This window comes from Pan troglodytes, chromosome 12, assembly GCF_028858775.2.
Source record: "Pan troglodytes isolate AG18354 chromosome 12, NHGRI_mPanTro3-v2.0_pri, whole genome shotgun sequence".
Classification (NCBI taxonomy): domain Eukaryota; kingdom Metazoa; phylum Chordata; class Mammalia; order Primates; family Hominidae; genus Pan; species Pan troglodytes.
This window is the reverse complement of record NC_072410.2, coordinates 21523819-21540128: the sequence shown is the minus strand read 5'-3', so window position 1 is coordinate 21540128 and position 16310 is coordinate 21523819. Positions and strand designations below refer to the sequence as shown.

The following is a 16310-nucleotide window of genomic DNA, read 5'->3' as shown; positions in this document are numbered from 1 at the left end:
AAGCATTCTCAAATTTCTTTTCTGCCATGTCTCAAAATAGAAATACTCAGACAGCCCCAAAAGAAAAGCAACAGAGGCAAAAATTATTCTCCAAATCAGTTTACATATTTTATCGAAACCACCTCCTTGAAATACATATAAACATAAAATAGACAATGCTACATCTATTATATACATAACATCATCTTTCGTCAATAGAAAAACTTTAGTATTTAATATTTTTAAGAATGCAAGTCTATCAGTTTTCTTATTCTCTATTCAAATAAGTAATCTCACACATTAGCATTGTTTTCTCTGAAATAAATATCTTCAGAGCTTTGGGGTACATCTGATATCTGAATCACAAATTGTTGTCCATCTTTTAGGGTTATGAGGGCTTCTTGTCCCATAGGAAGGCTGAGTTTAACTGCGCTTTCAGTGGTTTCATCTTCCAACAGCACCTGGATGAGCTGCAAGAGGGAAATGTTTAAAGGGAAAAGATAAAAAGAGACAGATACTATTCCTTGTTGCAGGAACTACCATTTGAATTCTTCTAGCAAGCCCGTGCTCCCACCCTGGGATGTAAAGGAGAAGTTCATGCATTTATTCCTTTTTTTTTGAGATGGAGTTCCACTCTTGTTGCCCAGGCTGGAGTGCCATGGCGCCATCTCAGCTCACTGCAACCTCCGCCTCCTGGGTTCAAGCGATTCTCCTGCCTCAGCCTCCCAAGTTGCTGGGATTACAGGCATGTGCCACCATGCCCAGCTAATTTTGTATTTTTAGTAGAGACAGGGTTTCACTATGTTGGCCAGGCTGGTTTCGAACTCCTGACCTCAGGTGATCCACCTGCCTCAGCCTCCCAAAGTGCTGGGATTACAGGCGTGAGCCACAGCACCCAGCCCATGCATTTATTCTAAGAGAACTCCTGATTTCTCAGGAAAACACTCAGGGTCCAGTGAGGACTCAGTGGGAGGCTTTGCAAGGCAGGGATGGTGCAGGGGCGGGGAGCTGATGGGCTCTCTTTAGGGAAAGGCAGTTTGTGAGAAATGTGAGAGCAAACCAACACTCTTCCTTAACAGACACTGGAGAAAGAAGATGAGTCGTGAAAGTCGGGAGGGAGCCTGTGAAAGGCACCCACGGTCTCCATGTAGCTGGAGACCCCCCATCAATTTGGGAGTCTCCAGACGGGTACTAATCCCCACATTCTCAACAAGTCTCTGGAGCTGACATAGTCAGTTCAAATTCCCACACAGGCTCTCCTTCCCCCATCCGTCAAATAAACCACTAAATGGGGGAAAAACCTATGAAAACAGCAATCTGGTATTGGTGACTCAATTGGGAAGTAACAGATTCGAGAGGTGGGGAGGTTCTAAGTTAGCTGAAGCTCTCCTCAGCCACTTCACCTGACGAGCAAGTCTTCCTATCAGAGAAAGGCGAATGTACCATCCCTCCCTTAGCTCCAGGAAACTTGGTCATGACTACTTTAAAACCAATAGAAATGTATTCACTTGGTCTGATTTCATCAATAAACCTCCTATAAGCTAGTATACTTTGACAGAGATGTGTGCACCATAACTTCAAATGCAAGGTTCATGAAAGCATGTCTCACTCTTTCTCTAAATTCGACAAAAACCATCACCGCCCAATGAAAAGGTGTTTTTCTTCTTTTTCAAAAAATTGTTTTCACCTTTATCTTAGAGGTGAAGAGACACTTAAAAAATTTTGTTTTGCTCTGCTGTAATCCTGGAGTACATGACCTAAATTCGTTATTTAATATCAGTATAGTTTTTCACTTTGTTCTTAAACATGCCTTGGCATCTGACTATTTTGAACGCCGCTAGAATGTAGAAGAGGGACAGATGGGTATGGCAATCCGGAATGCTGACTTCAGTTGTTACCGGAGGTGCAGGCCAGCGCTAAATTGTTCAGGGAATGAGGCTGCCACAGCTGTGCAGCTGAATGGGTGTTAAACGGTGGCAGATGAATGCAGATGGGACATGCAGGGTGTGCTTTTTTGTTGATGATGAGTGCAAGTGCTGAATAATGGATGCAATGAAAATCAGATGAGCGTAACTTTTTGGTGATTGTTTAAGTCATTATAGCTAATTCAGCAGGCATGAATGAACAGAAGCAGGTTTAATTAATCTCTAATGTGTATCACCTTGGATTACCTGACATTTGTCTGCTTGTATTGCTTTATTCTGTAGTTCAATTAAGTATTTAATATCTTCTCTATTGTTTCCACCCATTAAATATAGGTCAAACCTCTTTGCAAGGAACTTCAGAGGAGCTAAGGGATTGGGCCAACAGTGTTAAGAGAAAGTCCTCAGCTTAGGAGGCCGTGGTGGAGAAATAATAATGATGACCAGTGGTTATTGAGTACTTTCTATATTCTAGGAAATAGTCTAAGCATTTTACAACAATTAACTCATTTAAACCTCATAATGTCCCTGTAGAATTAGACATGAGTATCCCCATAAGTTAAGCAATTTGTCCAATGTTCTAGCTAATAAGGGGAAGAAGTAGAATTTGAACCCAGAAATGTATGTACCAGGATTGCCCTTATCAGATTTGAAGGTATTTTTAGTAATTAGTCCCAAGAGACCAATTTTGGAATTAAAGCAGATGCTGGAAAACACTGTCGGGGAGAGAGAGAATGCTGAGAAGGACAGTCTTGGAAGGATCTGTGGAGGTGTAAATTCCTGTTCTCCCACTGATTAGTGAGGTGACCTTGGGAAAATTACCCAACCCCTTCAAGGTCCTCAGTTATGCCAGCTGTAAAATGGGGTTGATGATAACACCGATTTCATTGAGATGAAAAGATGCATTTAAACGCTCAGCTCCGGGAAACCGTCAGCGTCTGCTCTTCACACCTTCTAACTGTGGCTGAAGAGGTAAAAGCTTACTCCTGGTTACCTTGCTGACTAAGAAGCATGTGTATATAATTTGACTAACATTCTCCGCTTGGCTGAACTTTAGTCTGGCTCCTGAACCTTCTCCTTCGCCCACTTCCTTATAAAATCCAGTTTTAGCAAGAACCCTGCTGAGTCACTTTAGCGAGAATGCCCCATCTCCATATGTGATCAGTTTCCTCATCCTCTGCCAGCCTCCAGGTGATGTCTGGTCACCCCAGCTGGCTGGACTTCTACAAGAATCCTCTTAGGTGGGTTTAGCCAGAATCCCCCTTACCTGTGACATTTCTTCTTAGTAAATTCCCATCCATTGACCCCCACCCGGCTCCTAGGCTATAAATTCCGCACCCGCCACCCTGTCCCTTCTGTACTCAGAGTTAAGCCCAATCTCCCTCCCCGGTTGCAAAAGCCCTATGGAGATGGTACTGAATAAAGCCTTCCTTACAGATAAAGCCTCCCTTACGGTGCTTTAACAAGTGTCACTGCAAGATGTTTTTGTTTTTCCTTTAACAAGTTGTCATGCTACACTCTGACCTCTTGCTCCAGCCGGTGAGCGCAAAGAATTTGCTTTCACTTGGAGCTGAACACTGCAGCCCAGCATGAATGCTGGCCCTGCTAGGGCTCTACAGAATGCTCCAGAGTACACTCAGGCGCTTTCCACTGGTGGCCCTTGGAGGGCTCTGCCGCCAGGTACAGCAGCAGGGAGAGCCATCCTCCTAGGTATAGCCTAGCCAAGCCATCGCCTCTTCAGATCTAACTGGGCCTTCTTTCTGCCAACTGTCTGGAAACACCTGCTTCCTGAAAGCGCCTTAGCTGCTGCCAGCTAAGGAGGCCCAGCTCTCATCAGCACCCCCAAGTTGGGGTCAGTGTTTCGCTGCTGCATCCTTCATCGACATGTCTGCTTTTTTCACATGGACACTTGTGGAGGAGGTGAGTTTCTCATTTACAGATAAACGTTGGAATCTACCTCACAGAGAGCACTGAATGCAGCTGGATACGTGACTTACTATCTCAAAGTGAGAAACAAAGACCAAATACAGATAGAGAACTGGTAAACCTGAGAGATGCATTTCCCCGGCTCCTGTTTTGTTTTGTTTTGTTTTTTTGGTCTAGGGAGGTGTCTTGTCCAAGCATTGCTCAGTAACAGGTGTGCAGGATCTCTGCAATCGGAGAACTCGGAATGAGAGTCTGCTCAAGAAGGAAAGGGCCCTGGAAGGTTCGTGTTATTCTGCGGACTCTAAGGCATGAAGAGTTTTAGGCTGTGACTCACTGCCACAACCTGCTTCAGGTTGAATGATTGCACCTGCTTCAGTTTCCTACTAAGCACAACTCATCTGTGCGAGAGGGGGAACTTGTGGGCACAAAAAGAAAAAGGCGGATAGCGGCTAAACATCAAACATGTGCAGAGAAATTAGCCCTAAGACAATTGCTGTCAGTTTTTTTTAACCATCCCACTCCCCACTCCTCAATGGAGGCATTTCAGTTGTTCCTCCATCAGTCCAGCTCTGCTTCATGGTACTGAGGTCCATGTCCGACCTCTACAACCTGCGTCCTGCACTCCTCAGGGCATAAAACAACCTCCTGTCTAGGGTTGTAGGTGAAGAATGGACTTGAGATCAGGCAGGCTGGGGCTCCAATCTCTGTTCCACTATTTCCTCGCATTTCCTTGCTGTGTGACTTTGTGCAAGTCACTCAGCTTCTGTGAGCCTCAGTTTCCTCATCCATCAAATGACAATGACAAGAACAAATATTCTATAGGATGGCATGGCTTCGAGATAACATACATAAGGGCTATATAGTAGGTGTTAGGTAAATAGTAACTCTAATTTTTGTATCTTTCAACAGGTATCCCAATGTAATCTTTTCAAAATCCTCTGTTCAGACTATTCGACGTTTCCGTCTTTGAACACTAGGAATTTTCAGTGCATGCCACTCAGAGGTTAGTGGTGTGCTACTGCTGAGTTAGTCTAACCAGGCCAGGCACACTCTGGGAAGGCAAGAAATACCCAGGCCATCAGATGGTCACACTTCTAATCATGCCAGGCATCTATCAATGTCCCACAAACCTGAGCTGACCAGTAATCAACAGACAGTGAATTAAACTCACCCCTGGCAAAATCACCTAGGGTAAAGATGACTGTAGAATCGTTTATCATTGTTTGGACAAAGTGATCTTGAGGGTTTTACTAATCACCTGTGGCTCTTATTCCCCTTGAAACAGCTGTGTGGAAGGGGGTCCTGGTGTCCCTACCTTATTGCCCGTGGCAGTGTCCACCAGGAAGCCCAGGATCCTGAGGACCATGTTGCTCACACCCACGGGATATCGGCCCTGGCCCATGTGTGTGGGCATCACCCCCAGTGGCTCCATGCTGGGGCTGGCACACGCCTGCGACAGTGAGGAATTCAGAGAGTGGAAAAGTGCCTGGTCTGGCTGGCCGCGAGTCGGGTCATCTGGTAGCATTTCCTTGACATTCCCCATGTCCTCCTCCTCCTCTTCCTCCTCTAGGCATGACTGAAGTATATGAATCATATATTCCAAAAGCAACAAGTGAAACAGATGCCAGGAGCCTACATTTAGATAATAACCAAAAATGAATACATTTGATCGACAGACAATAAACAAATCATTGTGAAACTAACAACTTTTCTGGGGCTAACACCTGTGTACGTGAGCCTCGTTCCAATAGCTTACCCAGAAGAGGCCTGGGTGGGCGTCTTACGTAGCATCCATCAGTAGAAAATCCCTGGCAGGGCAGCTTTTGGACAGAAAGGACCAAGAGCTAAATAGCCTAAGCCATGAAAAGGAACTTAAAATCCATCCGGTGTGAGATGGGAGAAAAGCAAACCCTACAGGGAACTGGGTGCTGCTCCCAGAGCTGAAGAGGGTACCCCTCAACCTCATCGTGCCCCATGTATGATCCACAGGAATGTCCAGAAGGGGTGGGAGGAAATGGGGGCAGTGTGCAGAGGGAACCCTGCTGCTGTTTTGTGCCATGCCACCTTTCTTCCTCCTTCCCATCCTGTAATTGGTTCTTTTCTTTTTTTTTGAGATGGAGTTTTGCTCTTTGTCGCCAAGGCTAGAGTGCAGTGGCGTGATCTTGGCTCACTGCAACCTCCATTTCCCGGGCTCAAGCAATTCTCCCACTTTAGCCTCCCAGAGTGAATTCAGAAACGTAGTGCCTTGCCCCTCTTGCAGACCCTGTGGCTGCAGCTCTTTGTGTGGGAAGTGGGTAAGGAGGCCAGCTGGCATTCCACCTGTGAGAGGCATCTTCTCAGGTGGGCCTGTAAGTGCTGTCATCAGAGAGACAGGAGGGTATGTGACTTAGCTGAATGCTCCAAATCCCAAGGCCTTGCGCTCCCAGAAAGGAAAACAATCATTAATGTTTGCTTGAGAAACAGAAGGGGAAATCTGGCCTATTGCAATTGTTAAAAGATAAGTTTTAAATAAAGGTAAAACCATGACTCTTATACAGATATAAAATGGACACATCAGGCCGGGCACAGCGGCTCACGCCTGTAATCCCAGCACTTTTGGAGGCCGAGGTGGGCAGATCACGAAGTCAGGAGATCGAGACCATCCCAGCTAACAAGGCGAAACCTTGTCTTCACTAAAAAATACAAAAAATTAGCCGGGCAGGGTGGCACGTGCCTGTAGTCCCAGATACTTGGGAGACTGAGGCAGGAGAATTGCTTGAACCCAGGAGGCGGAGGTTGCAGTGAGCCAAGATCGCACCATTGCATTCCAGTCTGGGTGACAGAGCGAGACTCCATCTCAAGAAGAAAAAAGAAAAAAGGACATATCAAAGGTTTTATTTAACTCATTAATTAAATGATGTATTACATCTTATTACTACATCAGTAAGATGTTGCCACTGGTTCAAAAGAGAATTCAAAGTACTAACTATATACTATAGACAGAAAAGAATGCTGACAGTGACAAATAGATGCAAAAGGGATCTGTCCTCAGGGCAGTATCAATCACAACCACCTGACACAACTAGCTTGTACTTCTGTGGATGAGGGTCATCTGCATTATCAGTTTGCTGCAACTTACAGGGCTGTAAAAATAACTCAAAGACAATGGAAGGTAGAGATAACCCAGAAGGCTGTGCCAACCTTTTGTCCATTTCAAAGTCTTTTGTCCATTTCAAGTAATCTTTTCATCCATTTCAAAAGCCCTTCACAGTTTTTTCCCTGAGTAGTGTTCTATTCCTCCACTGATCTGGGTGAGAGATCATTGCCCCCCTGGAAGGCATGACCTTGCCTGAAGTGAGCCTGACAACATCGTCTTTCCTATTTAACCTTGAAAAATCATAGTCCAAGTCCTGAAACCATTGTTCAAACTACTGGTGTGAATACATTGATTTCATATGGAGGTACAGAGAAGGTAGACTGGGAAAAGTAACAACTACAGACTAGATTTCTTTTTTTTTGAGACAGAGTCTGGCTCTGTTGCCCAGGCTGGAGTGCAGTGGCACAATCTCAGCTCACTGCAACCTCTGCCTCCCTGGCTCAAGCAATCCTCCCACCTCAGCCTCCCAAGTAGCTGGAACTACTGGGCCACCACACCTGGCTAATTTTTTTTTTTTTTTCGTAGTGACAGGGTTTCACCATATTGCCCAGGCTGGCCTTAAACTCCCAGGCTGAAGAGATCTGTGCCCCTCAGTCTCCCAAACTGCTGGGATTACAGGTGTGAGCCACCACACCCGGCTCAGGGCTAGATTTCTTCCCATGATGCATGTGAACTCTGCTGTCTCTCTGCTCTGGAAGAGCAGGAGCATAAAGCAGAGTCAGTTTGGACTTCAGTGAAGGGAAGAGTCCCACTATAAGTGAATGTCACCTATATGGCAGCTGATAGCAGCAGCCCTCAGGAGCTCCAGGGTGTCTGCAAAGCTGGTCTAGAATAGGGCTTGCTTTCTCTTCCTTCTTGCTGTGAGAGTATCTGGCAGCTCTCTGTGCAGGGATCACTCACCATAACTACTGTGCAAACTCACAGGAGTGGAGACTTTATCTTTCCACTGCTGTATGCCCAGTGCCCAGGAAGGTGCCTGGGAAACAAGAAATACCTTTTGAAGGAATGATCCATTCCATGAAGCTGGTGGGCTGAGTGGTGAACTTCCCTTCCTATAATCCTTTTTTTTTTTTTTTTTGAGGTGGAGTTTCGTTCTTGTCACCCAGGCTGGAGTGCGATGGTGCAATCTCAGCTCACCACAACTTCTGCCTCCCAGGTTCAAGTGATTCTCCTGCCTCAAGCTCCTGAGTTGCTGGGATTACAAGCGTCCGCCACCACGCCCAGCTAATTTTTGTATTTTTAGTAGAGACAGGGTTTCACCATGTTGATCAGGCTGGTCTCGAACTCCTGACCTCAGGTGATCCACCTGCCCCCACCTCCCAAAGTGCTGGGATTACAGGTGTGAGCCACAGCACCCAACCCCTACGACCCTTTTTATAAGGCAGTTGCATCAAAGATGTGACCTTCCCCAACAGAGGAAGTGATTTGACCAGGAAGTTTGCAAAATGAACATTACTTCACTCTCTCTACCATCGCATACAATGGCAACTTAATCATTATTCCTGAGAGTTAAGTATGAGTGCTTCAAAGAACCCATTTTGTTCTCCATCTCAGTTGTCTCTCTCGGTGCTTTTCTCTAAATGTCACAAAGCTCATAATTCAAGAACAAGGAGAGTGTGTCTAACGATGATGAAACAGGAAGGAAAAGCATGGTCCATCTGTTTGCCAGACTATCACACTGACACTAAAAATAAAAATTACTATCGTGTTGTATGGTTTGCTGTATCTATGTTATATTTTACATAGAAAGGTTAAAAGAAGACGGCTGGATTCTACATAGCAATACGCAAAATACTTATGCCATAATGACATTTTTAAAAGGTAGAATACAAAATACTTTCTTATTCTCTGACTTACCAAAACTGTCTCTGTGGCAGAGGGTCATGGCTTTGCTTACAGCAGTGAGAAGAAGATTCCATCTCAGCTAGAAGCTGGCGGCCAATTTGGTAAACTCTTCTTTGCTTCTGCTTGGCTGTTAAGTTTTTGTGAGAAAAAAGGCTGCAGTTTGTGATAAAATCAAGAAGCACAGTATGTTTTCAAATGCACACATTTGTCATGCACACGCATTTTTAAAGAGCCAAAGAAGAGGAAGATGAAATAACCAGAGCGGGAACTGAGGCAGCGGGGCCAATGTCTAGTCTTTGTCTTCCATGGAGGTGGTTCCAGGGCAGAGCCCTTTAAAGTTGGTGGAGAGAAGGAGGGAGGTAGGAAATTGGCTCACTTTTTCTCTTAAAATTAAAAAAAAGCAAATTTTTTTTTTTTTGAGACATGGTCTTCCTGTTCCCCAGGCTGGAGTGCAGTGGCACGATCTTGGCCCACTGCAGCCTTGAACTCCTGGGCTTAAGCGATCTTCCCATCTCAGCCTCCTGAGTAGCTGGGACTACAGGCATGCACCACTGCACATGACTAATTTAATTTTGGGGGGGAGGGTGGGTAGAGATAAGGGTCTCACTATGTTGCTCAAGCTGGCCTTAACTTCTAGGCTCAAGTGATCCTCCTGTCTCGGCCTCCCAAAGGCACTGGGATTAGAGGCATAAGCCACCATGCCCAGCACCACACAGTTTTTAAAAACGAGGTCACTTGTGATGTGTGACACAGAAACACCGTAGGGACAGCCTCATTGAAGTCCACTTTGGAATGGCCATCAAGAGGGGCAGGGGCTGTTTTATTCCTGCACTTCTGCATGTCAAATCTGATTGTGGAAAAGGGGCACAGAATCCCATAATAATGAAAAGCAGTGATGCCTATTTGGAAAAGCTGGTCGTCATGCTTGCTGTGTAACCAAGCTCCAAACTGCAAAGTCCCAGCCCCTAAACCCAGTGGAACCAAGGTCATCTGACAGCCTCATTGGCACTAAACTGTGTACCAATAAGATGCTGCTGCATGCAGACTAAGAGATTCCCTCTACCCAGACAGAGAGCAGCCTTGGGCCACACTTGAAGCCATCTGTAAGCCATGAGTCATGGATTTCAAATGCATCTGTTGATATGCATGCTCCAAGCCTCTCCTCATCCTCAGTCACACGCCTGTGGACCACCACAGCTCCACCACATGTCTTTGAGGAAGAAATAGAGAACCTGGCTACAAACAAAGAATGCCCTTTCTTGTCATTGCTTCTTTTCCCTTCCGCCCCAGTGAAATCCTTGGCACACCAGAAGGTGGCCCTGAGCTTCAGGGGACGTGAGGTCCTTTCAGTAGCATCCTCCTCAGTGCTCCTCACCATCTGAGATGGACTCTTGGGAGGAGCTCTTCCCATCCGTGTTCAGCAGAGGGTTTTATGTTGAAGGGACAATGAGAGTACAAAAGCACAGGGATCCTGCTGGGCGCGGTGGCTCACGCCTATAATCCCAGCACTTTGAGAGGCAGACGCAGGTGGATCATTTGAGGTCAGGAGTTCGAGACCAGCCTGGCCAACATGGCAAAACCCCGTCTTTACTAAAAATACAAAAATTAGCTGGGCAGGGTGGCACACGCCTGTAATCCCAGCTACTCCGGAGGCTGAGGCAGGAGAATCGCTTGAACCTGGGAGGCGGAGGTTGCAGTGAGCTGAGATTGCGCCGCTGCACTCCAGCCTGGGTAACAGAGCAAGACTCCATCTCAATTAAAAAAAAAAAAAACCCACAGGGATACTTCCTAAAAGCATCGAGGGATGCAGCTCTGAGTGACCAGGGCTTTCTCTGCACAAATGTTTGAAAGTCAGCCATGAACACCATTGAGCTTTCTTCCCGTCACGTCCACAGTGTGGCACTTCATGTCCCCCAACGTAGAAGCTCCTCCAGGGCCCGAACTGCCCTCTGCTCGCTGACTGCCAGATGCTAACTGAAGCCATGGGGCATCTCTGACAAGCCCAAGGGTGTGCATCTTAATAGTCTGAGCACTTGATTGACAATAATCTGGTTTTGTAAAGATCAGCCAAGCTATTTTACAAAAACAAGTCCTTCAAAGGCACGCAGTTACAAAAACACCATTTTTCTAATTTGCCTCCTTTGTGAGGGCTGAAGGCACAATGATGGAGACTTGGGAAACGCATAGCGCTCTGTGGTTTACAATGTAGGACGACAGGGTTGGTAGTGATGATCTCAGTGGGTTCATCTGATTACAGCTGGAGGCTGGCCGGGCGCGGTGGCTCACGCCTGTAATCCCAGCACTTTGGGAGGCTGAGGGGGGCGGATCACGAGGTCAGGAGATCGAGACCATCCTGGCTAACACGGTGAAACCCCGTCTCTACTAAAAATACAAAAAATTAGCTGGGCGAGGTGGCGGGCACCTGTAGTCCCAGCTACTCGGGAGGCTGAGGCAGAAGAATGGCGTGAACCCCGGGGGCGGAGCCTGCAGTGAGCCGAGATCGCGCCATTGCACTCCAGCCTGGGCGACAGCGAGACTCCGTCTCAAAAAAAAAAAAAAAAAAAAAAACGCTGGAGGCTGAGTTCTGGTTTCCACTTAACTAACAGACAATGGACAGCGCCTGTCTGTGAGGATGTATAATATAAGCCTTCAGCTAGCAAATGAATAAATGTCTCAGTAGCCATCCAGCTCTGGACATGGTCACTGCTGTTAAAAATAAGCTTTGCCTAAGATCAACAGGAGGAATAAAAACCATACAGAATCTGGGATAATTATTTTCAAGAAGCAAATGAGACCAGGCACCTGCCAAGGGTTGGAACTGGCTTTCCAGCTCCTTCCTGAGGATTTTTCTGGTTCATGTCTAGGAGGTTGAAGATCCCAAAGTCCCCTGCAGTCTTCTTGGTCTCAGTGATTATTTCTCCTCTTTCTTCTCAACTGAGAGTTCAGGGATACAGACAAGGCCAGGCAGGTGGCACAAGGGAGTGGCCACAACACGGCCAGAAGCTTAAAGAGAAAGCCCAGAGCCACGCTTCCAGCCCCAGGCCCTCGGAGTCTTTGTTCTCTCCACCAGTGTGGACTGCTCCTTCCTTCCTGGGTAAACTCACTCCTGCTCTTGAATGCCCGATCCCCCTCTCTCAGCTTATTTTAATCCTGCACATGCTTCATATCCCAGTTTTAAGTCCCACCTTCTCTTCAAAGCCCTTCACAACCACTTCCGCCTTGGCAAGCACAAAGTCTCAAGAGGTGGGGCCCGGGCTGCCTCATTTCCCTCTAGATGTTTTTGTTTGTTTGTTTGTTTGTTTTTTGAGACAGAGTCTTGCTCTGCCGCCCAGGCTGGAGTGCAGTGGTGTGATCTCAGCTCACTGCAACCTCCAGTTCCCAGGTTCAAGTGATTCTTGTGCCTCAGCCTCCCGAGTAGCTGGGACTACAGGCGCATGACATCACGCCCAGCTAATTTTTTTGTATTTTTTTTAGTAGAGACGGAGTTTCACCGTGTTAGCCAGAATGGTCTCCATCTCCTGACCTCGTGATCTGCCTGCCTCGGCCACCCAAAGTGCTGGGATTACAGGGGTGAGCCACCATGCCCGGCCAGACGGAGTCTTTTGTTGCCCAGGCTGGAGTGCAGTGGCTCTCAGCTCACTGCAACCTCCGCCTGCTGGGTTCAAGCGATTCTCCTGCCTCAACCTCCTGAGTAGCTGGGATTACAGGTGCGTGCCACCATGCCCAGCTAATTTTTGTATTTTTAGGAGAGACAGGGTTTCACTATGTTGGACAGGCTGGTCTTGAACTCCTGACCTCATGTGATCCTCCCGTCTGGGCCTCCCAAAGTGCTGGAATTACAGGCGTGAGCCACCGTGCCTGGCCTCCCTGTAGGTTTTAACCTGCAGCCCCTAGCTCTCCCCACCTGCCCTGAGCCCATGGAGTGAAGGGCCGTGGCCTCTCTCAAGGCATTCTCAGCTCTCCACTGCCCCCATGGAGGATGATGAAAATCAAGCGCAGGATCCCACTGAAGCAACTCCCAAGAGCCACATTGGTCGGAAGGATCAAACCTGCCCATATTGACAACGAAACCATCTTTGGGCTTTTGAAATGAAGCCAAACATTTTACTGGAACATGTCTGCAAAACATGGGCTGTTCTCCCCCTGAAACAGACAAAACCCCTCCTCCTTTTCCACACTCCCTTTGCTGCAATACACACCTGCAGACACAGTCACCCACACCCACTTACACACATGCTCACACACACTGTCACACACATGCTCACCTGTACACACACTCATCCATGCATGCTCACCCATACACACATACTGCACACGCTCATGCACACCCACTCATCTGTACACCACGCTCACCACACCCACATACACACATGCTCACACACACCCTGACACACATGCTCATCACAGGCTCGCCCCTCCACACACACTCCCACACACCCAAACATATGCCCACACTCACACACACACACACACACACTTGTGTGATGTGCTCCACCAGACCCCCATTCTCCACCTGCTACAGAGTTCGAGGCCATCCCCTGCCCTCACACCCAGGCCAGCTTTGACACATTTCCGACCAGAGCCTAAGAAGCCTCTTTCCCATCCCTTAGGCAATGGGCACTCATTTATCTAGAATGGTCAACACACTTTTTTTTTTTTTAAGTCACAGCTTCCTACCTGGAACACAAATGCTTGGAGATGTGAAGACAGACAGCTGAGGAATACCCTGAGATCTGTTGATGTTCCCAGCAAAGAAATTAAGTTTCTTAAACCTACAAAGACACAAAATAAACAAACAAAAGATTGCATGCAGCAGAGCAGAATTTCTCTTAGGTATTTGTGTACTGGGTAACCTGGGAACATCACTGAACAATAGCTCGAAGGGACTCCCCAGGGCGTCACGCTCATTGTGAACACAGAGGATGTCCTGAGGCTGGCTTTGTCACTTCTGCGGTCATCTATTCAGAATTACATGGACATACCTGTTGTCAGCCACCTCTGCCACTTGTTGAAACAGAAATATTTTGAAACCATAACTACACCTTGCAATTATCCAGACCTTGTCTTCAGATGAGCTCATTGCACGATACAGACATGACCTCACCTATCCTTGCCATCTTCATCAAAGGGCTGGTTTATTAATGTCATTGAAGTGATGGCAGGCACACATCAAAGCTGCTGAGAGAGGGTGAGCGCCTTGCCTGCGGTTATGCACTCAGTTAGGTGGAGCCTGGTGTGACATCAGATTCTGGGTCCTCCACCTGCACAGGTAGCACTGACAGGGAAAGAACAGCCTTTGGCCTTCCCAGCTTTTTGAGTGCTTCTGCATACCAAGCAGAGTTTGGAAAACTGAGTCGGTTGCAGTGGCCCCCCTGAGGCTTGGTGGAGGTGCGCTTGGACTTGGAACTGGAATCATTTGCCTGCAGGTATCAGCAGTGGCTGGCAGTCTGCTATCTCCCTGCAGAACTCTACATCTTCCTGTTGGGACTCACGAAGATGCCAGTAGGAGCACAGGAGCCCTGGCCAGACCAGTGGGCAGTCTGGAAGGTACCGGGCGGGGGAGGGGGGTGTCTCATGCCCTCCTGGGACTCCCTGTGATCCAGCTGGGGGCAAGAGGAGGTTTTGGTTAGCCAGAGTGTTGGGAAGGGGACCTTTTGGGTTCCTACTAGTCAGAACTGCAGAATTACTAATCAGAATTAGTAATCCTACTAATAGTTCTGAAGCCTGCCGGATTAGGTGTTAACCTTTTAGTTGCTGGATTGGTGGGAAAAAAAAAGTGCCCTATGGGAGGATCTGGAATTGGGGTCAGCCAAGGGACACTATCAAGGGACAGGACAGTAGAGGGGAGCAGAGGTCATTTACCAACAACTAGGGATATATTTTAGTATTTTAATAACTGGAACAACCCTACCAAGGCCAGCCCTACTTCAGGGTGAAAGAAAGAGGATGGGCTAATTTACAGGTGGTGCTTTTGTGTACTCCTGAATTCTGTATCCGTCAAGTCACGAAACACTGAAGTGCTCCTGTGGGCCAGTGCAATGCTGGGTGGCCCAGGGTGAATAAGACACAGTTGATAGCCTGAAGGGGTTCATAGGAACTGAGTGGGCAGCTGTAGACACAGCTGAGAGTACTACCAAGGAGTTATGCCCATAGAGGGAGAGGCCATTCGACTTACCTGGGGCATCGTGGCAGCGAGTGTTTGGAAAGGACACACACAGGGGAGCCTGGCACCCTCCCTGTAGCCATCATAGGAGGGCCTAGAGATGCCCATAATTCATAATCGGTAACCATCCTGCAGCTTCCTGCCTCCCAGGTCCTCCCTGAGTCTGGAGAGCTCCTGCTGCCACTATGTTCGCTCCCCAAGGACGCAACAACACACACCAGCCAGCAACGCAAGCTCTTTATGGAAGGTGGATTTTTTTCTTGAAAAACAATGACAATGATCAATAGCAAATGGCAAGAATATCCACTTGCTTCCTGTCACTTGTTTGGAAAGTAATGAAATATGGTAAAAGCACCATTGTTAAACTTCACATTGCAAGTAACAAGAGTGATGGGAGAATGTGTCGACGCAGACATCTAGCTCAAGGCAGTTTAGCATGATTGAGGAGACACAGGAGTCTGTGTGTGTACAACACAGATGCAGAAACTAAGCTTTTCCCCCACAGGAGATATTCTGGAGATAAATACTGTCAAGCAGCAAGCACACTCATCTGATCGTTTATTGACTCAACTAACAGGTATCAGCACTGCTGCCCTGTCTGGCCCTGGGGTAGGTCCTGGGAGCACAGGGACAGGGCGTCCCCTGGGGTGTTCATCACCCCACTACAGGAAGAGAAGTGTGAGCAGACAACTTAAAACATCGGAGTTATAAAGTTCTACCCCTATTAAGAAATTCATGAGTTAACGATGGCCATGCTAGCCCCAAATCTATGCCCAACACGCCAATAAAGCAAGCTGCAGAAGGAAGATTACATTTCATCTCTGGGTTGTTCTCCAGTTCATCTGCGCCACTCCGGTCACTTGCCAGGGCTTTCTTAGAAGTAGCCAAAGTGCCTTGATTGATGATGGCCTGTAGATCTGACTTCAAAACGCTGACACGCCTCTTACTTTTCAATACCATTCGCATAGTCTAAAGATAATAGGGAGGCATAATACTTAATTCAATCTGGTCATTTTATTCTTGCCTAACTCTCCCCCAAATTGCCAAGATTTTTGTTGTGGGGGAGAAAGAAACATTGATGCGGATATTACCCATTAAAAATGAATCTTAAACAAGAAGGAAAAGGTTAAAATTGCACACATTCTGGAACTGCCCTTCTGGAAGAAGAACGAACCCATCTCTAGGAAGATGCGTTCAGGGCTGTCTGGCACTGCTGCTGCTGCTTCTCTGCACCACAATCACCCCACGCCCAAATGACTCTAGCGAGGGATCCCGGGGATTGAGCCTCTGCAAGGAAGGTGTAGGTAGAGCCTGCACCGATCCTGAGGGAGCGGCTGCG

At 47.3% G+C, this 16310-nt stretch overlaps 1 protein-coding gene across 1 annotated transcript in view; it reads right to left on the bottom strand.

Annotated features, from left to right (window-relative positions):
• Positions 1 to 16310, bottom strand: part of RFX8 (regulatory factor X8) — a 77994-nt gene continuing 61684 nt past the window's right edge. Inside the window, 5 exon segments of the mRNA XM_063788965.1 lie at positions 1 to 449; positions 5143 to 5459; positions 8821 to 8935; positions 13486 to 13580; positions 15784 to 15940. Coding sequence (XP_063645035.1) covers positions 273 to 449; positions 5143 to 5459; positions 8821 to 8935; positions 13486 to 13580; positions 15784 to 15940 — 861 coding nt within the window. The 3' untranslated portion in view covers positions 1 to 272.